Genomic DNA, 25,646 nt, shown 5'->3' on the forward strand with positions numbered 1-25,646 from the left:
TCTCTCTGAGTAGAGTCTGCATGTTCTCTCTGTGTGAGTCTGGCCATTTCCTCCAACATGTCAAAAATAAGCGTGTTACGTTAGTTGGTGACTCTGATCTTTCTCTTTTTCTCTGAATGTCCCCTGCTTTGGAATGGCATTCCATCCAGGGCTGATTCTTCCCTTGCACCCAATGCTGTGTCCTACCCACCTTCAACTCTGAATTGATCTACAAATGAGTGACTGGAGAGATAATATGTATTATTCTCCCATTCTCCATATTTTCAGGAGGGTCGTGCACAACAGTCAATTCTGTGTGATGCAGGTGGAAGGCACTGCAGCACTCTACAGTACAAACTCATCAGTGATAAAGAGTACAGGTAGGATCAAACACAAAGCTGAATCCAAATCATACAGACATTTATACCTTCTAATACAGAGACGATTTAGAGGCACTGATCACCGTAATAATGCACGAAAAGTCAACACTTGAGCATGGTGAGAACATGCAAATGAGAGTCCTGGATTAAAACCCATGACCTAGAGTTAAACCCTGTGCGTACTAGTAATATTTAGTGTAACTTTGATCATTACAGTTTACTAAACATGAAAAGCTACCCTTAAGTCGTAAGTGCGCGTACTTGCTTCTCTTCAAATCAGTGCTAAATAGGGGGATTATTTGTGACGCGAATGTTTTCTTTGATTTCTGGTTTTCTACCTCCCGCTGACAACTTCTGCTTCCTTCGTACCAAGAAACATGAAACCATTTTTTGGCCATGCTCTCTTACTGTATCAGTTAGGCAGGGCTTCAGCGGAGGGGAGAGCACTACAGTGAGTGACGTCACCTCTCCCATGGCGTCACATTGACGTCCTGCATACCAAACGCTCTATGGAGAAAGCGCTCTCACATAAATGACTACTAGCAATTGGACTTTTCTCAGTCCACAACCTCGCTTCTCTCTGCACATAAACAAAGCCACATTGGAGCTGCAACACGGCGCATCATTAGCATCACCAGTACGGACGAACCACTACAGGATCGCATCCATTCATTTCGATGCAGTCGGAGTAATTACTGCCTTCTATATTAACTGCAAGGGAACATTCTGCTGCGACTATTATTATTATTATCATTTGCCCATTTTAATTATGCTGGACATCTACTCGCAACTTTTAGGAGGCGTATACCACATGTAAAGACGGAACCGCTACAGCAAGCAAGTAGGTATTAATCAGTTATTTGTGGACTTCGCGAAAGTTGCTATGGCTATTGCTAGAAAAGGGGACAACTGTTGCCTTTTCGAGAGAGAAAAAAAGACAGAATATCAGTTATTGTTTTGTATGTGTTTCTTTTCAACGAAGACATTTTCGGCTTTCTTGAATGTTTGTACTCGTGTCGAATTTGATTGGAGCCGATAAATGTATTCGAAAAGGGCTAAAGACGTTTTCTATGTGTTTAATTGCGGCGAGTATTCTTGCTAGTTGTCATGGAAATGGGATGCCACCCGGCTCCAGAGTGAGCGTGTTCGTGTGTCTGTATGTGTGTGTGTAGTACAGAACCAGCAAGAGTCGAGCGGGGCTCAGCACAGTGCCGCACGGGGTGCTCGGCAACGCTGTGGCCAAATTTGCGCGCTTGTTTCTTTGGGTTAAAATTGAGGTACAATTTGGTCCAAACTCTTCACTGGTGAAAGAGTATATTCTAAAAGCAAGATCCACCCTTGACATAATACACCTTTCTTTCTTTCTTTCTTTCTTTCCTTCTTTCTTTCTTTCTTTCTTTCTTTCCAAAAGCTTAGCATTGTACTTTATAATGATGATTAAGAAAAGACGATCTATAAACTCAACAGTTTCCTTTTTAAAGTGACCTGGTCGTATAATGATTGAAGTTTCATGTTTTATGCAGAAATATGGATCATGTTTGTTGCGCCACTAGAGTACTTACTATGCCATGATTTTTATCATAATATATCTAAAATACCGCAGATGACATTAGCTAATGGCAATATATTTTTAAGTATAACGTGTTCATGCACTAATAAAAAAGGGTTGAGTTATCGAGCATAAAATAAACAAAACTTGACAAAGGTTACTTCCATGGTAAAAAAAAATATAAAAATCTTAGAGATAACGTTAAGGCTGCCCTTTTAGTGCGTCTTACTTAGAAGTGGGAAGGGCGACATGATGTCTTACACATTTATTTTAATGATGCTGTCAACGAAAGTACTAACTAACAGTGCGAAATAAGTTAAAAACTAGTTATACAATGCTCATGTAAACTCCCGTCAAAGAGAATAACATTGCCCAGTCTCGTGTCCACTTAGGGAGTCTTTAAAGTTTTCATTCTCAAACTAAACATTTTGTTGTAGTTTTTTATTGTTATTACTACCGCGACATAGGCTGATTAGTAATTGTAAATTCTAGATATATGAAAGAATTATGTGAAAGAATGTGCCCTACAATGGTGCCTAGGCGATATTCCTGCATTGTAGACTCCATCTCCCCGCAAAACAGAACTGGATAAGTAGGTTGGAAAGTGAGTCGATGGAACTGTCATAACGGACTCGTATAAAACGCACAGTAGACCCGTTGCACATAGAAAGTGTATATAATGTACATTGTAATATGCAGGATAACGGATATGCCGTTGTACTTAAAAGAAAGAAAGAAAGAAAGAAAGAAAGAAAGAAAGAAAGAAAGAAAGAAAGAAAATCAATTTACTAACTTAATCAGCAAGAAAAAAACATTTTAAATAGTCTTTCCTTACGCATATCACATTATTAAGTTATGTTTTTATTTACACAATGTCTGAACTATTTGATATAAACTCAAACAGCAGAAATGGGTTCTTCTGATGCTTTGGAACACACTACGTTTTCTTTCTCATTTATTTGTCTGCAAGTCTCTGTCTGGATTATTGAAGTTCAGAGCTGCTGTTGTAATAAGAAGGATGTTTAAGAGAACATGGGCTGTTCCTTGGAAACCGGCTGATTTACTTCGTTCTGCCAGACATGCCGTTTAGTATTGGCGTCCTTTAGAAAGTTGCGCTAATATCCAATGAAGTGATGGTGACCAGATTAGATAGATAGATAGATAGATAGATAGATAGATAGATAGATAGATAGATAGATAGATAGATAGATAGATAGATAGATAGATAGACAGACAGATAACATGAAAGGCACTATATGATAACTTTGACTAGCCTTTTTACATTTACAATTAATAATAATAATAATAATAATAATAATAATAATAATAATAATAATAATAATAATAATAAAAAACAACTTAGGTAAAGAAAAATCATTACACTTTTCATTGAGATATTTTCAGATGCTCATGGCAGTTGCAGCATTTACAAGGAATCGTTTTTAAGATAAATAATTAGAAAATACACGCATGGAAATGAAAAGTTCTGTAGATAGATAGATAGATAGATAGATAGATAGATAGATAGATAGATAGATAGATAGATAGATAGATAGATAGATTCTGCACCATAAACCGACAGTAAATTATTACGGACTGATATAACATATAAATGTCACCTCAAAGGTTCACTAGTTGACATGGTAAAACAATATCTAAGTCGAATACAATAAAATTAACCCTCTTCAAATCTAGACAGTCATGTGTTGCTCAAATTTGCCATTGTGACACAAAGTCTGTTTTAAGTTACGTTTTGCATTTCTTAGTAAACTGGTAAGCCGGACAGGAGTACAATTATCTCAGCACCTTCGTTTTATGGAAAAAGTAATACTGACTTTTAGCTTTGTGTAGAAATGCAATTGTTCTTTACCACAAATGAGTTTTTTTCTTTTTTTTTTGTTTCAAAACGTGGGCACGAAGACGAGGTAAATGATGTTTCACTTGATATCAAAAAGAGAAGTCACAAGTTTCGTGTGCCATCGCATGAAATGAGAAAATAGCCTCTTAAGCAGGCTCTCGATTTTCGAGTTTTTCGTCGTATTCTTCGAAACTAAAAAAAGGACTTTGTTCCCTTCTTTTTATGGAACAAAATTCATTTCTCAGAAGAGAGGTGGCGCTAAACGCTTAGCGTTTACAAACCTGTGGAGTCGCTGAGAGGCTGAAGTTAACTGTCGATCGTTGGGCAGGTTAGTAGAATGGAAGCTTGAGAGTATCGTACCTTTTGACAGGCAATAAAGATATACTTCTGGAATAGCTAGAACAACCTGTCTATTCTGGCTAATTATTTCTTTTTATAGCACAAACAGAAATTTTCAGAACCTCATTCACTTGCTTATACTCCCAATTTCGACAAGTATATCTCGAGGGTTGAGAGATCTTTTGAGAAACTGGTAATGCCAGATATTCTCGACAACAGCCGTGATGACGTTTCATTATCAGCATGTAAATATATTATTATTAAACCTCTCATTATACAATACTTAAATAGGTAGTCTGCACGTTCTAATAATACAGTCCACTTGAAAATGACGAATGATCAAACTTTTCTTACATCTGACAGTTGTACTATTTCTTTCAGTTTTTATTAAGCCAAGCCCATTTTAATTTTCCCGCATTCAATGTTTTCCAATCTTAACGTTATTATCTGCGCCGTTCTTCAAACAATAACTGTATCTTTTATTTGTTGGCTATACTACTTTTATGGAAGGAAATCATTGTTCTTCTGCCAAAGCTGTAGGTAGAAATACACATTTTTCGTCTGCCTTTAGTTATTTAAAGAGATTAATTTCAAGTTGTCCGTCGCAAATATGTCACCTAAATTTAAAAATATTCCGTTGCTTGTTAGCTGTACTTCATTTAGCCGATTATTACTTGTTGCACGGCAAAATCCGTAGATTACACTTGTGCCAAATTGGTCAAATTAACAGTTAAACGTATTGTATAAGGCCAATGATGTTGTATATGAACTTATAATGCTCGCATACCCTATTATGTGTCATGTTCGGCTAATAGTTAAAGTTTACTTACACAAACACAATGTTTTATAGAGATAGTACACTGTAAAAATTTCACTGTAAATTTACAGTAAATTACTGGCTACTAGTTGCATTACTTTTACAGTATTTTACTGTATCATATTACAGTACATTACAATAAAATTACCATACCACACTGTGACTTCACAGTAAACTGGGCAAGAAAATTACTGTGATGTAGCAGTATGTTACTGTTGAATTACAATAATTAACCATTTTCAATTTACATTAATCTACTGTATTTTTACATGCTAACTGTAAAAGTAATGCAACTCAGTAGCCAGTAATTTACTGTAAATTTACAGGTGCAATAACAACATTAAATACTGTAAAGGACATTAAAACAACCTTGATCACCCATCCTATTTACCAAATTTTCCCAAATTTACATCAAGTTAAGTTCTGAAGGTCTCTAAAGTCCCTTGTCCATCTCTACTTGTTCACTTGTTCCTTGCATTTGTGGTTTTCTGTATGATGTTTGTACAAAATGTTTCCATCAGTGTCCCTGTAGTCAGGATTAGACTTTTATCAGTCACTTTACAACACATATAATCTTTAAATTATTGAAAATTAATAAAGTTAAACAAAAATAAAAACAAAACACGTTACTGTATGAGTTTTGCATATTTATTCAGCAGTGTTTCTTCAAACGTTAAATGCACAGAATACCTCAAGTATACACTTTTAAATTCAATAAAAGTCTTAACAGGCAGTTCAACTTTTTTTTTTAAATTGCACAAACAAAATTATCTAAACCTCACATACAGTAAGTATATGTACAAGAAACAAAAACACATTTTTACTGTACTGTATATCTAAATATCCTCTGTAGTAAACAACTTGCACATACTGTACCTCAGTGCCCGCAGTTATTATTGGCTGTCTAGTAGTCAACAGTGTATTATTTGTAAATATGTGCTACTTTTTCCAGATATGCAGACATCTGAAAGGGTCAAGTGAAAAGCAATCAATAATTCTGAAAGCATTTCCCTTTTAAAAGGTATATTTTAAGAAATTAAATTAAAGATATAAACTCCAGTGTTTAACATTTAAACGATAATGTTAAAAACAAAATGTAATTATAAAGCAGTGTAACATTTTTAAAGACAGCAAGATAGAAATTAAACTGAGGCAAAACAGGGGATTAAAACACTTTAAATCAATTTGAATTATTAGGAGTCCTTTCTGAAAATGTCTACATTGACATCCATTCAAAATCAATTAGTTTCCTCAAAAGTGTGCAGACTTGTTGGTTGATGTGTCCGTGTTTCTTTTTTGATTTTGAGCCCGACTCTGGGTTAATACCCAAAAAAAACCTGTAAACAAAATATAGAAGCTATTAGTTTTATTTGAGCTATTTCACACTGTTTTTCAAAAGACATTAAGTGCTGTTCCTTTCTACAGAATACTGATGCCTAACACTCCTCCTAAGTAGGAAAGCCAAACACAATTTCTCTGCCATTTTAACAATGTTGTGGTGATTTACTAGTCTCACTATTACCCTTGCTAGTGTTATCTACAATGTCAGTGTGTTAGTTTACCTTTGGATAAACTCCAATGTGGATGAGGCATCTTCAGGATACTGCAAGTTAAAGTTGTAATAACTTGCAAAGATTGTAGCAATACCATTGACAAAATCATGATGTGGTCCCATGACCACTTGTCCTTCAATTGACAACATCCAGGCTTTAGGCTTCATCATGTCATCTGAAATAAAAAAGATATTCATCACGTACTTATGCAAAGAAGTGGAATTCTTAATGAACAACAGTGTGAAAGGAATGGGTCGCTAACACAGGGTCTTAGATTACAACTATTAAAGGTCTGCACGCTGTTCTTCTGGTCTTTGCAAAGTAAAGAGCAGCTGCACAGACCTTCAAAACATATATGAGAAGGTAATACAGGTTTACATACTACTAAAGTTGCTGACACTATAAGCTACATGTGTTGTTAACATTACCTTGTATAATCAAGCGGGGTGTGCTTGGTAGCATCATTGTCCTCTGAACATCAGCACCTGTGGCACATGTCTGTAAAATACAGTAATACATAACTTTAAAATATGCTGGATATATGTACAGTACAGTGTGTACTGTATATCCCTTACTGAAGAGTAAAAATGATGGCAGAAGAAAATCCCTTGACCCCAGTGATTCACAATTCTACAGTAGATTTAGCAAGGTGTGTATTTTACTAAAATTCAGTAGTCAGAGAACTGTGTGTCTACATGGGAGATTAAGAGTGTATGAATACAAGTATGAAGGTTAATATACTGTATTGTCTACCCGAGTTCCAGCATTGGCACCTACCTTTTTTACTCTTAGTCAGGTTGAGTTGAGCCATCATATTCATCTTATTGTTTCTATCAAACTAGTTCTTCATATAGAATACTGAACATTTACTGCTATATAAAAAATCAAGCACATCCAGCACTCCTCAAGATACCATATTAATTTTCTAAAATTTCAAGGCATTAATTTTTAGAAAAATATAAAAAATAAATTCAACTCTAAAGCATTTTCAATGCCAGTTGGGTTCCTGATCTATTGTAAGCAAAACTCAGTTTTCTATCTGTAAAACAATTACTTACATCTGCTTGAAGTAGGATTGCATCCTTGGGCTCCTTAAAGTATGCCATCAGGAGGAGAAGGACACATGCAGCCTTAACTGAAACCTCTGGTTCAAACTTAGACAGCACATCCTGAATTCCTGAATGATGGCTTAGTTCCTGGCAGAACTTTATAATTGTACTGCCTTTATTGTCCAGTGCCTCTTGCAGCTTGCTGAGGATAGATATGTCTGTTAGAAGCCTAAAGTGGGAGTAAAGACATCTTTGAGAGAAAAGGAAAGGCCATTCCTTCTGAACTTGTGCAATGTGTGGTGCAGGCACTCCATTAAGGTATCGGCGCTGGTGGATATAGGTCTTCTCCATAAGAGGTTCAGCTTTCTCTGCTCCACTCATCCCTAACTCGGAGAATATTTTAAGTAGCTGCATTTTCATGTCATCTAATGATGCCTCCGTTTCTCCAGCTGGCAGTTCTACAGGACACCACCTCACACATCCATACTGATCTACAGGGCCTCTTGCCTCCCCTGCTGCATTAGTGTGGGACCTTCTCTCTCTGCGTCGCCTTGCAAGAGTATTTGTTCTGTTTTTATATTCCACTCTTGTTTTAATTTGCTGAAGAAGAGAGTGGCAGCCCTCTCCAACCATGTCTCCTTTTTTTCCAACATCCGCAAAACTTTTTGGGTGTTCCCTTACAATTCCTCGGACTACGCTGTGACACATTGCTCTAGTTGGGTTAAGATCATGTTCAAGCATCTGATCTACCACTGCTTTCACCATATCTTTTCTGTCTCCTGGTGATGGTCTTGTTTGATTTGCCACTGCTTTTTGAATTGCTGCTGGCATCCTATTCCAATTGACTTTGAACTCTGCATACCATGGCCTGCCAGGATGTGGGGACGAAGAAACAGAGGAGTTTGAACTGCTTGAGGAGTTAGAAGATAGGATGAGTGGAGTGCTCATGGGGCTTGATGAGAGGGATGAAGAGGCAGCAGCATCCAGTTCACTTTGAACTGTTACAAGTCCTAGAGATGATAGCAAAAAAGATCAATGGAAAAAAAACAAAAAAGCAGCACACTAAATTAATTTATGATAAATTACATTCTTCCTGTTCAATATATTATATTGGTAGCCACTGAAAAGAAACAGAATGAAGGACACTAGTAAGAGAAAGACATGATTTTTCAGGTCAATGAGTTCGCCCTTCAATAATCTTTGAACTTCAGTGTTAATTGTTCAGCTTACCAATGGCAGTTATCAAAATATATATTTACCTTCATTTTTAATGCTGTTTAACAGTTTGCGACACTGGATTGGCCTAATGTGTTTCTCCAGATCCTTCTCTTGTACAAAAGCAAGGTCTTCTCTGCTTTCCACACCAAGCTCTTCTAACCGTTCAAGAAGAGATGTTAAGGATTCATTTGAGAGGCTTGGCAAAATAGATAGCACCACTTCCCTTATGTCTTGACTCATTTTCTAAAAGAGAGTTGGGAGCAGACAGTCAAATATCAACCAATTAATTCATAAAACCCCTTGATTATTTGTTTATTATCAGTAATGCGTTATTTGCTACAATTGTATCTCTGTATGATTTTATGTTTTATTCAGGCACTAGTGAGTACTCCAAGAAGTGAAAGCATTCACAAACTACAGACTATCCCTATCTCAGTTTGATTTCAATTGCATTAGAAAATTTAACTCTTCATTTATAGGTAAATGTGCTGGAATCTTCAAAGGCAATTTCTGAATCATATCCTTCTATAATACTTTCACCACAATACAAAGATGTTATTTAAAAGACATATATATACAAAGTCCTATATACATATATGTGTTCTTTAAAAGAACCTCACAGACTCTTCCTACTCCATTATTTATCTATCCTTTCTACTTACACAATTTCTAAAAAAGAATGATGAAGAACAATTAGCAGTAGGTCACACACATTATAAGCCGGAAGTGGGTAGTAGTCAAGCAAATCATCTTGCTTTATACAAACATAATCCTTTTGGACTACTCCTAATTTACAATAGACACCTATATCTCTCAACTTCACAAAGGTATGCTTCTCTGTAACAAAGTATGCAGAATCGTGGACAGTAAGGACCAGAATAATCTTCCCAACATAAAGTTCTTCATCTCTACTTCCAAGCAAAACAAACATTCCTTTCCTGTATGCTGTGCCTTTCACAGTCACTTCATTGCCTGCCACTGTAGACTGTGACTCAAAATTATAACTGGCAACAGATTCTCTGATTTTGTCATTATAATCATTCACAAAAAACTGTGTACCCCTGTGTACCTGTACAACTGTAGGGAACAGGCTGCCTGCACTCAAGTAAGCCTGAAGAAGCTGATGTCTTTCTGCCAGTGTTTTGCACAGATTTTTAAAGTTGTGTAGCTTTCTGGCACATGTTTTGAAAAATGAGTGCTTACTTTCAAACCTTAATGTCCAAAGGCGAATAAGTGGACCAAAGTGGAGTATAAGTTCAGGATAATGGCACATATAATGATGCTTAGGCCTTAAAGGGTGATTAGGGAAAAGCTTTTTCCTACTGTGTAGATATTCTTCAATTATGACTTTGAGATATGCTACTTGGCCTGCTGCAATAGCTGGTGCACAGACAAGCTCCACTACCTCTCTTAGTTGTAAAAGGAGTTGCCATACCTCGTTTTCACAGGGATCTTGAATTCTGTCACCTATCAAGAGAGGTAACAATCTAAGAAAACACCAATTTTGAACTGCATGTCCATTTAGTCGTTCACTACCAGGGAAACATCTGCAGGTTTGTCATTGCCATCATTTCCTGATATTTGAATTGGTTCTTACATCTGTTTAATTGCAAGTAAGTGAAGTGCTTCTCATGTATTAAATGACCAACAAACAAAGCGAGGTCATACGACACAATACCTTCAAACAAGTCATGGGCTAGACACGGTGGGAGCCCAGGCTGGCAAACATGGAAATAAGAAAGTTGGTTAAAAGGAGAGTCACACTTGATACCTGATACAGCAGGGTCTAAACCCTGAACATGACATTTATATGACTGTATTGTCCTCACAGCACCACACAAGTATGGTTCTTTAATAAATTTTGCTTTATCTATTTCACAGTAGCGGCAAAAACGATCAGCCCGACTGAAGTTTTCCAGAAAACCTCCAATACAATGGGATCCCAAGTTGTCTCCTGAAATGGCAATCAGAGTGCCTTTTACAAATCTGCCATCACTTATCAAAATCCCTCTCTCTTCTAGAAATTTGAGGTCCTTGATCAAAGATTCAAAAATTTTGGTCACTCCAAAGTATTTTAAGTTCTGCTCCTACATAAGAGAACAAGTTGCATGTGAGCTGTAGTGGATCTATTATGTGGCAAAATTTCAGCCAGGGTTAAGTATACAGCTAAAACTTTATGTTTTTTTCTCCCTGAACCAAGTGGGTTTACAACCTCAAAGGCATCCTGATATAAAATCAAACCAATAGAAGAAGGTTCTATTTTCAATAGTGGATTACTTCGAACTCCCTCTCCATCTCCAACATCCTTATAGACATTTTCAGTGGATGCTTGAGAATGTGCTAAGGCATACTGTTCTCTTACAGACTCGCTTTTGAACAATGCAAGTAAAGTCTCTTGTATTGGTACATACTGGGCAAAGCATTCTTTGCCATTTTCATCAGTGCCGAGAAACAAGGGTACGGGCTCAACATAGTTGAAATTCTTTTTAAATACAGTCTTTCTCTTTTGTTCTGTACTTAGAAGTTCCTTGTTATACATCTTAAGGAGATCCCCTGTTCATTTCATCAATTATGTCACTTATAGTGGCCTCTGGAATTCAAGTGCCTTCAATTTCTCAATCAGAATCTTAAGTAAATGTGAAAGTCCAATGTCATGGGCATTTTGAAAGTCCTCAATGATTGTCTGTATGGTACTTGCTGGTAACAATACCTTAGCTTGTAATTTCAGATAAAGAAGTGTAATGTTTTGTAAAAACAAAGTTTCATCCACAGCCAGTGGCCTTTCTGGTTCACAATCATCCTCATCAAAAATATTTGAATCTGTCTGACTAGGAACACCAAAGGGATCCATGGGAACAGATGTATCTAGAATTGAATCATCTAGGTCCTCTGAGCCTCTATGTTTCCTTGAAATATGCGAGGCTAAACTTGACTTAACTGTAAAATGCTCTCACAACCTCTGAATGGGCATTTGATTTTCAGTCCTTGTTTTATGTGTGATTTTAAATGCTTTATGAAAGAGGTCAAAGCGTCACACTTAACTTCACATGACTGAACCACACAGTTTAGAGGTGTAATGAACTGCCTGTAGTGCCAGAGTAGGAACTGCTTCCTTATGGTCTCTATATATGTGTGTTTTCAGAACACTGGCTTTGCGGTACATCCGAGAACACGTAGGCACACCACACTGATAATGATAATTGGGAGTGTTACTGTGCAGCTTTGTGTGTTGAATAAACTGAGTAACATTACTACAGATATACTGGCACTTACTAAATTTACAATGGAACATTGTGAATTGATAGGCAATTTATTTAATGGCTAATAGAGTCAAAAATACCTTGCTAAGACTGCCTTTTCTAACACAGACCAGCTAACAATAACTAAAAAATGTGGAAAATGCAATATGGTTTGGATCCCAAAGGGAAATGTTAACACACACACAAAAAAACTACACTATGTATCTACAAAAAAGTTAAACCAGTAAGAATCCATTAAAATACCATTTGAAGTCAAATTTCTATCAACCGTGCTTAAATCAATACATTTGCTTCCATGTATTACTTTTGCCTGTGGAGTTTACCATAAATTAATTTATTTATATTTATATATATATATTTATGCTATTCCTGAGCTAACATCTTTAATCACAGTTGAAAACAAAAGCACATAAACTTAATCAAAATGCACAAATTAAAACTGTTTAAAAATACATGAACTAAAACTACATGAAAAAGCTGACATTGAAACAATATGAAAACGCTTTCCTGAAGCTATAAGATAAGACACGAGTTAAAAAAATGCACAAAATGAAACGGTTTGAAAATGCTAGAACTTAAATTTTATGAAAGAAATCACTAATTACAGCTGTAAACATTAATATATATTGAAAGGCATGATTTAAAGTAGATTGAGAAATGCACAAACTGAAATTAAACGAAACTGCACGTACTCAAACAATGTGAGAAAGTACAAACTGAAAGCGCGCAGTATGTAAGTTTTCTAATACACTCCGTGGTAAAGTCTTAAAATGACTGCATAACTTCCTCTCTAACAATACAAAACAGAAATTATTATAATGATAATGGAGAAAGGCAATGAATGTTAAGTTAATTACCGTTTGTATAAGTAACAAGCACACTACAACGCCATTTTATTACTTTCTTCCACTCTCTGAGCATGTAATATCCCACAGTGCAACGGGGTCTTCTCCAAATACAATTTTACAGTAATTTGCTGTCTTTTGACAGACGACAGCGTATCTTACTGTGATTACAACAAAAATTCTGAATACAGTATTTTATTGTGAAAACTTACAGTTAACACCTGTGAAATCCTGGCAATTTTTACAGTGTATGAATGACGCATTATACTGATACAATGCTTAATTTTTACGTTAAACTTAGTTACAATCAACTGTGTTGACACTAGAACGAGTTTTTATTGTTTTGCGTCATTGAATTGATGTTGATGATTTAGGCGGCTGTTTTCGTTGTGACACCAAACCAAACGTGCTTGGTTTCGTCACCGTCATCACTCTGACAACTCTATAACATGAGCTTTAAGTTACGAACGTCAAACAGCAGCGGGCTGAGCTAAAGCACTGCAACAGCATAACATTCTGGGGAGCACAGCCGATAGAGATTAGATTCCTCACTGGAGAACACTTAACAGGAACAGATCGCGATGGGGGCGTCCAACTTTTAAAGAAAACCTTCAGGTTTTGTCAAACTGTGAACAGTGTGGGACACTTTCTTAACTTAATGGAGTGGGCAGCATGCAGCTCATTTTTTTTTTTAAATCTTAATTCAACATCTGCCTCTGTTTGGATTTTTGGATATAGTATCTAGATGATGAGATGAGGAATTAAGATAATGAATACGAATTTATAGGGGTACTCAATTAAATCCTGCTAATTCTAATATTTTGCGGGTGGCCGCGGATCCTCCAGTTACGTCAGCACCGTTTCAATAGAATAGCCGTCCTCGTTTACCAGCTAAAAATCGAGTGGGAGTTTGAGATACTTGTAACTGCCCGAAACTATCAGCTGATTAATAGATATTTATATGGATTCATATATATGGATTCATTCGAGTTATTCAAACTAATTTAACACATAACTGACCGGGGTTCATTACCCTTGAATTATCAAGTATTGCGTTAGCCATGTTACTTGATTTTTTGGATTATTTAATTTCATATTCGGTTTTAAAATATAATTATGGAAGCAATTTTAATTACCTGGTGTTAGTTTTTCCTTGTTGCAATTTTCTTTCTTGACAGTTTGTACACAAGTTTTATCTGAATTCCCAATTCGAACAATATAATCCTTTTTGATGTAATTGTAATTTTATATTCTTTTCTTTTTTCGATTTTCTTTGTGCGTTATTATTTATCCTTTTGTGATGTTTTACTTGTTTTATTTTTAGCCACATCGCAGTTTATGTATGTATGCTGTAGTTAACTTTAAAGCCGTTTACGTTGTTCTTCATTACCGTTACAACTACTAATGTCTTATTTATTCGTGAGTGTGGGGACATTCGTTTTGGTGCACGGCTCAAGTTATTATTATTATTATTATTATTATTATTATTATTATTATTATTATTATTATTATTATTATTATTTCCGCCATGTCCTCTCATCACTTGTTTATTTAATCTTTTACCTGCAGCCTCCGGTTCGGAAGAGCACCCCCAGCCGAGCCCCGGCGCTCCTGCCCATCATCGTACGGAGAGCTCCGCAGCATCTGAGGAGTCCATCGAGTCCTCTGCTCACCCTCGTCTCGTTCGACCTGCTGCGGGGAAATCAACCACAATTCAGCGAGCAAAATACCAACCAGGTAGTGAAGCACCACGTGTCATTCCCATACATTACTTGATTTTTTTAGTTCAGATGTCATTAATGAAGTAAATTTGTAAAAAATAAAAATACGATGGATTTGTATGTATTTAAAGGCTGAACTCAGCCCTCAGTTCCAAGTTTAGTTGCCAGTGGACAAAAAAACATGGCGGTTAATGTAAAGTTAGTTGTAAGTCAAAATTTATACTCCAGACATTTTTGAGAGGTTGTACACTGTTCACGATAGAATCTATCTATCTATCTATCTATCTATCTATCTATCTATCTATCTATCTATCTATCTATCTATCTATCTGTCTGTCTGTCTGTCTGTCTGAGCAGGCACCCTCAGAGGAAGGCTATATAAATACAGTGCCATATTCATTCAAAAAATATTATTTGACCATATTCAAGCTGTGTGTCAAAAACTAATCACTGCCTACAAACTGACAAAGTAATATACCTTATGCGTTATCTGTACTTGCACAATGCATTTTGTCTTGGCTGGGCAGCTTTAAAAAGCAAACATTTGTCATCCTCTATTTTCAGTCTACCAGGTTTGTAAAGATTATCCCAAATATTTCAAAAATAAAGCAGTTAATTGATTACTTTTACATAAGAGCATTTAACGTTACAGGAAAGTAAAAACTGATGTCTGTCTTCATGGTGTTTATCTTTTATACTTTCAAGTTAGTCCACATTCTGTTTTGTGTTGAATGTGCTATACCAACATGTATATGATTCTGATTTGTTTTAATAACATAGTCTCTGGTTTAATGTTCAATTTAACAGATGTTGAAATATAGCAGGACAGGTTACCTTTATTAAAAATATCAGTATCATCCTTTAAAACAATTTTTATTTGCACAACAAACAATACCACAGATCACTTGGTCAGAAGACACTAACAACAGCATTGTCTCTTTCCCACAAATAATGAATGAAAATAATACTGTTGCTTTCGACCTTTCCTTTTGCAGAGATTGAATGTCAAATTGTCTCATGAAAGTAAAGGCAAACGATAGACACCTCAAGGCCTTACTGAGGGAGAAGTCAGAGTAAATGTTCAATTCATTTGTCTAGACTGAAATGAAAATGTTTTTTTTTTTTTCAGGTGACTCTTACTTGTTTTTAATGTGTGTGTATTTTTTACTAAAGATTGTTCTTTAATTGAGCTTATTTATTTCACCATCCATACTTTTGTTTTATCTGTCACCTTAGATTATTTTTTTGTGTTGGGTCTCATATTTATTTTCGCAATTAATTTTTGTTCATAGATCAATGGCTTACTGAATATGAACAAGCCTATTCAGTTCCTGGAGAGGCTGCATTTTGGTCAACTAGAATGCGCATCTCGAGGTTAGACATTATTTTGAATTACTGATTAACTTAAGACTGTGCCAATTTAAAACTATTTAATAACCCTGTTCTTCGCTGCAGTCATTATAGACCTTTGATTTGCTTGTCTTTCTCAAATGGTTTTGTGTTGCTTGTTTGGTGATTCTTAACTCACTAATTACTTTGCAACTGAAAACTGGAATTGCTGATACTAGATATGCTCTGCTTCTAAAAGCAGAAGAAATAAACAGGTATAATGAATGAGTGGTGGCCTGAATGTATGTATACTTCTCCAAAAACACATGAGGCAACATTGTGAGAAAGGAACACCCATTGACAATTCTGAATGACATGTTACACACGCTTGATTTCTGAATGGGGCTTCCTGAATGAAAGGAAGCACTGGTCAGTTGTGTCAGCCTTGCTGTACATGTATTGTGATGTCATCTGCATACTTTTTTCCAGTGTAGGGTTCGCAGTGAGGATGTGGCAGGGGGATGGGGGGGTTGCTACCTGTCGCTAACTGTTTCCAATTAGAAATTGTGACTCATGCTTTAAAAGTACCTTTTAGCTGTAACCAGTGAGACAGAATACAGGATGCAGAATTCTGATGCCTTTAAACACAAAGTAGTTATTATTATTATTATTTTTAGAACAGACATAATTACCACCTTTTGTGTTTTATTACTTGAATGCCTCATTATAAATCCAATATATTTTTGAAAACTGATAAATTCTGAAACCATATATGCAGTACCTGGCTGTCTCCCTATTTGTTTTTCCATAAGCGAAACGACTAATGCATGCCAAATTATTCTGGTTTTTGTCAGTTATTTTAAGAATGTTTTGCTTGAATTTTCTAAGTTTGTTGTAATGTTTCAAAAATGAAAAAAAAAACAAGCAGTTATCAATATTAGTATTAAATTAAACATATTGTTAACAAATATATACCGACTTAATATTGGAAAGAAATCTGTTACTACCTAACCTAGAAAAACTCAATCTAACTTACTGAAAGTAATAATCAAGAAAATAACCGCTTATTTATATTGTGCATTTTCATTGTAGTTTACTAACATCTATTTCTTAAACGGTCTATGAGTGCTGCCCCATTTGATTTTATTTTATTACTTTGTAAATGCTATTTTAGAACACGTTTCACTTTTGTTTCACGTTTTCAGTTGTCAGTTTCCAAAAACCGATGCACTGGAATACGTTCTGATCGACGAAAGAAAGTTACATTAGAAGACAGGGGGAAAAAATCTTGCTCCAAAGATTTTAACTTGGAGAATAACAGTTTATTTTTCCTTCTCTCTTCTTTGTTTGGATAATCGTATAATTATCTATGACAAAAGTGAAGCAGTCGGCTTGCATAATATCTTTTATAATGTTCATTTGTAAACTGGTTATTTCGTTTTAATTGGATTCCTTAGCGCCAGTTCCTTACTAGTTGATAGCAGCGATCAGATTCAGAACTTCCTAGCTGTCGGGGTGTTTGATGAAGGAGCGTGGCTCACCACTTTCTGTACTGTAATCTTTCCGCCAGTTCATTTTGTTTCACTTTGGGGCAAGGACATAAAGAAAGGAAAAGAAACGAAAAGCCGCTGAGACATTTAAACTGGAGTGGAGTGAAGCAAAGAGAAGCCACGTAGGTCCGACGGCTCACTTAAACGCTCACCTCTATAGGATTGCATTGGTCGCTTTGTCCCCTCTACAGGTCAACTTCATTTTTTTCTTTATTGGTGTTGCTGTCAGGACGATACTTTTTAACGCGTTTTTTTCCACGTAACTTCTATTTCAAGGACTTGTTTGTATTCAGATGCTTCCGAAAGAGCAGCGTAGCTCCCTTGCCGTACTTGAAATGCCTATTAAAAATAACGCGCTGCAGTTACGAGCGGCAAAGATAAACAAACACGACCCGAGGCATCACTTCTAGGTCCCTTTGGACTTCGGCAGATTTCCTCAGTCATTTGAGGGCAGCACATTTTAAATTGTCTTTTATGTGTGTACCTATTAAAACGATGAAAGCTCTGCCAGACCCGAAATAAACAGTTATACTTCTCCGCGCCCACGATTTGGTCATAACAACAAAAGGCTCTATAAATAAGTTCATATATACACATACGCGATAAAGACAGAAACCGAGACAGTCAGAAAGTGATTAGTCACGTATTTCGAATAGATAGATATATAATGCGCTATATTAGATAGATAGATAGATAGATAGATAGATAGATAGATAGATAGATAGATAGATAGATAGATAGTAGCCAGAATGAGAGTGGCTTTGGACTTTAAACACCAAGGATGACAGGTTAGTCATTGACTGTAAGCAAGTGAGTAAGTCGCTATGGAAAAGTCACTTTGCAATTGTAAAAGAAAAAAATCTGTAAAGTATTAACGTATCCCGAATTTGTAAGCTGCTTTGCGTAGCGCTGTTAGTCGAATATAAACCTAAGATAGGATGGAGGAATAATTTTGGAATTCTTCATTTTTGAAACCTTTTTTTGTCCAAAGCAGGGTCAAACTCTGCATAGGTCGCGAGTCCATTGGCTGGCACCAAACACCGACAGTCAGCCTCTTTAGATTTGTAATTCCACCTAAATGTATGCCTTTAGACCGAGGAGAGAAAAATGGAGTCCCCAAAGAAATCGTGCATATAGAAATCAACTGAAAAACAGGAGACATCCATCCCAGTCGAGAGCTATATCTGGCAGCATTAGCCATGCTGTCCTATTCGCTTTGTAATAAAGCTGCTATTACAATAAATTGCTGCCGCAATTATATGTCGAAATTTACTAAAAAGCAAAAACGACGACAACATAAATCATGTGCACCCAGGAAAAGTTCAAATGAATAGACTCAGTAACTGACAGCATAAGATCAGTCTGCATTAACTCCTTTATGTAATGCCTTTTTTGATTTTCCATTATAATGTTAGTCCAATATATTGACCCCAACTTTATTTATGTCTGTAATTGAAATGTAGGCAAGTTAAGTGATTTACCTGAAATCACAAATTGTAATCGGGCAGCTTGGTCTCAATTTCATACCATCCTGAAATCTGAATGAAATACAATATTACTTCTTTTGAGCATAGCTAAATAGTAAATTTGCATGTTTTTTATATTTCTTTTTGACTGTATTCTTCCACAGATGTAAAATACATAATTATCATCAACAAATTAAACCTACATACATATGTATATACACACAATTGCATGGTAAATTTGTATATAGGCATGGTGAGTTTACATAAATGAAGGTAAAATTCGTACTTGCATGAGCTAATCAACATAACATAAATTAGGTGTATAATTATATAAAATATTTTTTGTGTGTCTATACAACTATATATATGTCTACAGTGGAGGACAGTCTATAAAGAAAAATATTTTATTGCAAAATCTATCTATCTATCTATCTATCTATCTATCTATCTATCTATCTATCTATCTATCTATCTATCTATCTACAGAACTTTTCATTTCCATGTGTGTATTGTCTAATTATATATCTTAAAAACGATTCCTTGTAAATGCTGCTGCTGCCATGAGCATCTGAAAATATTTCAATGAAAACTGTAATGATTTTTCTTTACCTAAGTTATTTTATATTATTATTAATTGAAAATGTAAAATGGCTAGTCAAAGTTATGATCTACAATCTGTGTTTCTTGTTTAGCATCCTGTTTTTTTTTAAATATTAGACCAAATAAGTAATGATAATACAGTTCTTTATTTGAAAGAAGTTCCTTGTTCAGTCTTGGTTGGGTGATCGTTTTAAATGCTGAAGCAGCTTGTACCACTCTGCTTGTACAGCAGTGCAGTTAAATGTTAAAATTTTCATTTCTCCCATAAGGAGTCATCCTGCTACAATTAGAAGCCTCAGTTAACATTCACAGGGCCACGGCTAGTTTAGAATGCAACACAGAGCAAGTCACTCGCGCTGCACTCATGTTAACTGTCCTCAAGTGCTAAGACTGAGTAAGGCTATCCAGACAGTAGGTTCTCAGTTGGACTCAGTGAGTTGTAGGAAATTACGCCTTTTAATTATTTTTTTCCCAACCTGTACAGGGTTTTCAGCTGGCAACATGAGTGTGCTGGGGGTAAAACATTCTAGAAAAAAAAAATGCACTTGTCAACTGGGGCACTATTAGGGTACAGATACTAAAGCATGTTAATGTAGAGAGAGGCCAAATGCGGAGGGAGATTTAACCCAGACACAAACATGTGAAACTCCCCTGGTAGAGCAGAGTTGAGGTTCACTGTGAATTTAATGAGATACATGTGGGATTTTTGTTGGTCCTTTCTTCCTGCCTGCCTCCCAGGGAGGTAGTCACTCTGTTGTTTTGCTTTTTTTATATTTAGTATGTCTCCTCTGACTCCTCTCTGGTTTTCTTTCAGATATGCCCTGTGTGCAAGCCCAGTATGGCCCACCACCTCTCGGCTCCAGCTATGCCACCCAGACCTACGCTTATGCGGGCGAGTACAGCTCTGATGTCATGAACCCGGAATACGCCAAGCTCGGCCTGGACCTGGCTGGCACGGAGATCACTGCAGCCGCCACCACCTCCCTGCCCAGTTTTAGCACCTTTGTACAAGGTTGCTCTGGGAGCTATGAGGTGAAGCCCTCTTGCCTTTATCAAATGCACTCACCCCAGCCTCGATCTTTAATTAAACTGGAGGAAGGCCACTATACAGTGCCTCCTATTCAGCAGTCCCAGGCAGAGGATCCCATGGCCAGCACCTCCATGTATTTCAAACAATCTCCGCCATCCACACCAACCACCCCTGGTTTCCCGGGACAGCAAGCTACCTCTTCTATGTGGGATGAACATCACCCATTGCCGCCAGTCGCACAGACTTGCATGGCATCCAGTCACTTGGCGGATGCTGGATCACTGAAGTCATCATCTCTAGCCACCCGCTTTCCTCTCTTTACTTTCAAACAGTCCCCCCCACACACCCCTGTCTCAGGCAGCCATTTGTGCTATGAACCCAGCCTAAGCCTTCCTCTTGGACCAGAGAGATCGCCCTCCTCATCCTCTTCAGCAGGGCAGACTGGATTGGAAACACACTTGTACCCTCTGCACCTGGGAAAAGGTGGTGGACTGCACTTCAGCCCTCTAACTATGGGTCAGAACCCCCAGTTACTTGGAGACAGTAGCCTTCCATCGCCACCAAGCCGTTCCTCATCATCAGGAGAGGGCACATGTGCCGTGTGTGGAGACAACGCTGCCTGTCAACACTATGGAGTGCGCACCTGCGAGGGATGCAAAGGCTTCTTCAAGGTAAAAGACGATTTTCTAAAACTCACTCAGTTTTCTTTTAAAAAACATGCCCAGCTGTGGCAGTGCTGTAACTGCAGAGCGTCCCCCTCAGGCCAGTCTCGGTTCTCTTCTTGTGTATCAAATAGGCATCATAGCTGTGGGAAATATTTAGATGACAATACTAAGTCAAAGCAGGACTCTGAGCTGTGTCTTAGCTGGGCGCATTAAAAGAGCTCAAAGCGTTCAAACCAGAAAAAGACAAATTTGGAGGCATGCCTTCTGGGGCCTCATATATTAAATGTTGAGTTGTCCTTCGGCGTTAATATGAGCAATAAGGGAAGAAGTGGCAAGTGGGGCCTTAATAGGGGGTCAGATTACCTCAAAGTGGCCTTCCTTTGCACATTGTTAACACAGCACAGAGCTCTGAGTGTCCAGGCAGTGTCTGGCATCAAATAGCTGTGGTTTGTGTGGTAACCAGGGTGCACAAGTCTAAAATGGGTGCTTTACCTCTTTGAAAAGCAAAATTGTACAGTGGTTGTAAAATCTAACAAGCGGGGTAAATTCCTTACTACAGTGTACTTGAAAAATGCAACAGCCCCTTTATTCTGTCATTGTTACGAAGCAAAGAGTCAGCAGCACATGATTCATTGGGTAGTGAGTGACTTTCTTATCTGTACTTGATCTACACCGATCAATTAATGAGTTCAGAGACATGAGACAATGACAAACCATACTGCGATATTTCAAGACCAGGCTGCAATATGCATATCCATTTTTGATCAGGAAATCTGAACTAAGAGACTGCCTTTGTGTGATGATACGGCTGCACAGTCCTTCTAAATTCTGTCATATTAATTTGTCTGTCTTGCTTGCCAGAACAGCGTGTGTGTCAATAGGCAGGCCTGGGGGATGTGGGCTGAAATGATGTGTTCTTTGCTGCTAGAAAGTCTCATGATATTTCATGTTTATTTACATTGTCAGTTATAGCCTAACTAGAGAGATGTACAACAACACCATGTGCCGCGTCGTCACAGGCCACACTCAGGCAGGATCTTCTCTTTCTATGTGTATCAGCAGTGCAATGCATGTACTATAATATTTAAAAGCAGAAAATAAAATGAATCCGAATAAATATTAAAAATACACCATGTTGAATAAACTTTAACTTAGATTTATTTACATTACAGTACATACACACATACGTACATAGACATCATACATATAAGTCCAGTGTAAAGGACATTGTGGGTGCTTGCAAATGTCTTTCTGTGGCAGACTGGCTTCCCAAACAGAGAATAAATATTCAGTATCATTCAAACGTTTGGACACACCTACTCATAGAAGAGTTTGTCTTTACTATGTATTATTTTCAACAATTTTAGAATAACAACAAAAACATTAAAATTATTAAGTAACACATACAGAGTAATGCAGTGATCATAAAAGTAATCAACAAATCAAGACTGTCCTATATTTTAGATTCATCACAATTGTAACCCTTTGCCTTGATGGCATCTTTCTGAAAGAAAAACATATTAAATGTAGGATAATTTATATATTCTTGGCTGAGCTGTTCTTGCCATATCATGGACTGCTACAACCAAAAACCTTGACCTACCACAACCCAACTAAATAGCTCAAATGCATCAATGACAAGAAAAACTCCTCAGATCAACAAATATTATATTAGACAGACTGATATAATGATTTTAGTTCAAAATGTCAAATAAAGTTCTAAATAAAAACTACTTGATTGTTTTAGAGCTTCAAAATGTTTTAATTTTTCTTTTGAAAAAAAAATATCATAAAAAGACATCAAGTTGATTATTTATATTTGTATTAAAAACAAATGTTAAGTATCCAAGCATAAGTGTTTAGGCTAACACGTCTTTAAGATTATGAAAATCATCCATTCAATCAGGTGTGTCCATATATATGTATGTATGTGTATTAATACTGATTAATGCCACTTAGGGCATGTGTTTATGTTTTACAGAGCATTTAAAATATTATATTAAAAATTAAAATCTGATTCTTTAATTTTTTTTAAATAATCAAACTATTAGATTTTACAGTTTTTATATTTTCAGATTCATTCCTTAACTTTCACAGTGGTATACTTTTTTAATATAAAAATGAACAATTTAGAGACAAGCGTTTTATTTGTTTTAGAATGATGAAACCATGTTAAACTCTTATTTTTCAAAGTATATCTATATGTTACAAACTACATTCATTAGTAGAAAGGTAAGGCACTGTATACATTTATTGTACTGACTAGGATAGATAAGGCACTACTGTATATACAGTAAATATACTATATTGGATAGATAGATAGATAGATAGATAGATAGATAGATAGATAGATAGATAGATAGATAGATAGATATGAAAAGCACTATATTAGTTTAATTTAAGGCACCCATATTGTTATTTTTCAATTAGCTTAATGGTGCTGTTACTTTGCTCCAAAATAAAGAATAATTCCAGCCCATAATGAAAATGAAAATATCTTCATTAAGTATATTGTTATCACTAGCAATCAACACCACTCCCACTGTATTTATATTTAGTTTTTCTTTTATCTTGAGTTTTTCATAACAGGAGGATAAATAGCCGACACACAAAGTCATAATTAAAAAGCTAAAACAGAAGAACTTGTCAACCATAATATTGTTCAGTGAGCCAATTTAAACTGACCTATTTTCAGTATTCTGCCAGCCACAAAAAGGGCTATTTTTTTTTTTTTTTGCCTTTAAGTCATTGTGCTTGTCAAGCACTGAAGCCCAGGCAGACACTGCTGAATCAGAGACGCGCTGGGGTTGCTGGGTTTATCCCGGAAGCCTTTCAATTTAAGCATGAAGTATTAGCACATGTTACATGTCATGGCTGTCTCTTGTGGGCCAGAGTGTTATTGTGAGGGCTTCCAGCTGATTGCCATTAGGAAGACAAGAGGAGAGCTCCCCACTTGACCCTTTCGTTATGAAAGCAGCACTACCTGCTAGGCAGATGGTTTATATATTGGAAATGAAAAATATAATTTTTTTACATGGTATAACACACGATATTCCATCTTAGCCACCTCTCATTTCTGCTGAAATATTTGTAATTTGTCCCATAGGGGTTTGTTTTGATCTTTTAAACAATTTTTTTGACGAAGAAGCAAACTAAGAATCTCTTTAATCTGAAAAGGTAATTATTTAAACAAGAGAGTAACCTTTAGAAATATCATTGATGATACCCATCTTAATTAAACTGCAGTCCTTTATGGACAGATATTCATGTCATCTAAAAAGAAAACTTCGCATTAAAATTAATTTCTGTCACAGTATCATTGAAATATTGAAGTCATGTTAGTTACAGATAAAATAAATTTAAATGTCTATGTCAGTCTGGATGATATAGCATTGCTCTGTTCTCTTTGTACAAGGCAGTTTCTTACCTGATGCCCAGTGTTGCTAGCTTAAGATCTGCAGCTGCCCAAATTGCAAGTGTTATGAGTAGGTTCAGTAAATGGAGAGACAAATGATGGCATATCTATGTGTTTATAAATACAGTAGATATATCCACCCATTTTTGCACCTGCTTAGTACAAGTAGGGGTCATATAATCAGTGCCACTGCTAAGTTATTTTGTGTCGTAGGCCAAGCCTATTAGTGCACCAACCAACTGTTCGGTAGCTAACCCATACAGCTGGGTTTTTCCCCCCTTATGATCTGCGCCTAATTCACCATTATGGTGGCACCAGCCTGGGCATGGGGTTTCCCTTAAATAGGCCACCACCAGGCACTCCATCAAACAACCATGGTCACTGACATTTGGCTAGTTCGGCTAGTTGCCAGTCACCGTAATGCACACATCTTTGGCATGGAGGAGGAATATTGGATTACCTTCATGAAAATCCACGACAGAAGTGAACAAAGTGTACACAAACAGAGATTGGGTGGGGAATCGAAGCCCCTCTCTCTGCAGAAGTCATGAAACTGAAATGCTACCCGCTGTGATACTCTCTTGCCATCTAATAGAGATTCAGTTAAAAATAAAGCTTTGTTGCCATGACAATAAATTGTTTTAACAGAGCTATAACGATGCATCAAAATATAATGATTATAAACAGACATGGATGGAATTCTGTAATATTAAGTATGGATAATTACATAATATAAACAATAAATGAGACAATATATGTATCTTTAACATGTCAGTAACATAACTTAAAGCAGAACAAATTAAACCGATTATCGATGTGTGTTAAATTTAAGCTGCATCTTGATTTTCAGTCAATTGCTGTTTTTTGGGAACACTTCCACCATGTTTACAGTTTTGTCATAACGTTAAAATTATGAATGAACCATTCTTACAATAGTTTTTCTTTTTTTTAATAAGTAACATTCAATATAAAACTATAAGGCATGCTTTTCTGGCAGCTGTATGGTTATAATTTGGCATGCTT

At 36.4% G+C, this 25,646-nt stretch overlaps 2 protein-coding genes across 6 annotated transcripts in view; one reads left to right on the plus strand and one right to left on the minus strand.

Moving 5' to 3' along the window:
• Window positions 1–836: 836 nt before the first annotated feature.
• nr4a3 (nuclear receptor subfamily 4, group A, member 3) overlaps window positions 837–25,646 on the plus strand; it is an 81,269-nt gene continuing 56,459 nt past the window's right edge. Inside the window, exons 1-4 of one of the 5 annotated variants that reach the window (XM_039736325.1) lie at window positions 837–1,200; window positions 14,417–14,584; window positions 15,861–15,942; window positions 20,328–21,214. In XM_039736325.1, coding sequence (XP_039592259.1) covers window positions 15,879–15,942; window positions 20,328–21,214 — 951 coding nt within the window. In that variant the 5' untranslated portion in view covers window positions 837–1,200; window positions 14,417–14,584; window positions 15,861–15,878. Of the gene's footprint in view, window positions 1,201–13,338; window positions 13,485–14,416; window positions 14,585–15,860; window positions 15,943–20,327; window positions 21,215–25,646 lie in introns of those variants that run through there. The other 4 variants (XM_039736327.1, XM_039736326.1, XM_039736328.1 and 1 more) reach the window with 4 other exon arrangements.
• Window positions 6,020–12,962, minus strand: LOC120515387. The gene is made up of 6 exons (XM_039736330.1): window positions 12,860–12,962; window positions 8,784–8,985; window positions 7,534–8,534; window positions 6,904–6,973; window positions 6,485–6,650; window positions 6,020–6,259 (listed from the first exon to the last, which is right to left on the minus strand). The coding sequence occupies exons 2-6, from the start codon at window positions 8,980–8,982 to the stop codon at window positions 6,139–6,141; spliced, it is 1,557 nt and encodes a 518-aa protein (XP_039592264.1). The 5' UTR covers window positions 8,983–8,985; window positions 12,860–12,962; the 3' UTR covers window positions 6,020–6,138.

This window comes from Polypterus senegalus, chromosome 15, assembly GCF_016835505.1.
Source record: "Polypterus senegalus isolate Bchr_013 chromosome 15, ASM1683550v1, whole genome shotgun sequence".
Classification (NCBI taxonomy): domain Eukaryota; kingdom Metazoa; phylum Chordata; class Cladistia; order Polypteriformes; family Polypteridae; genus Polypterus; species Polypterus senegalus.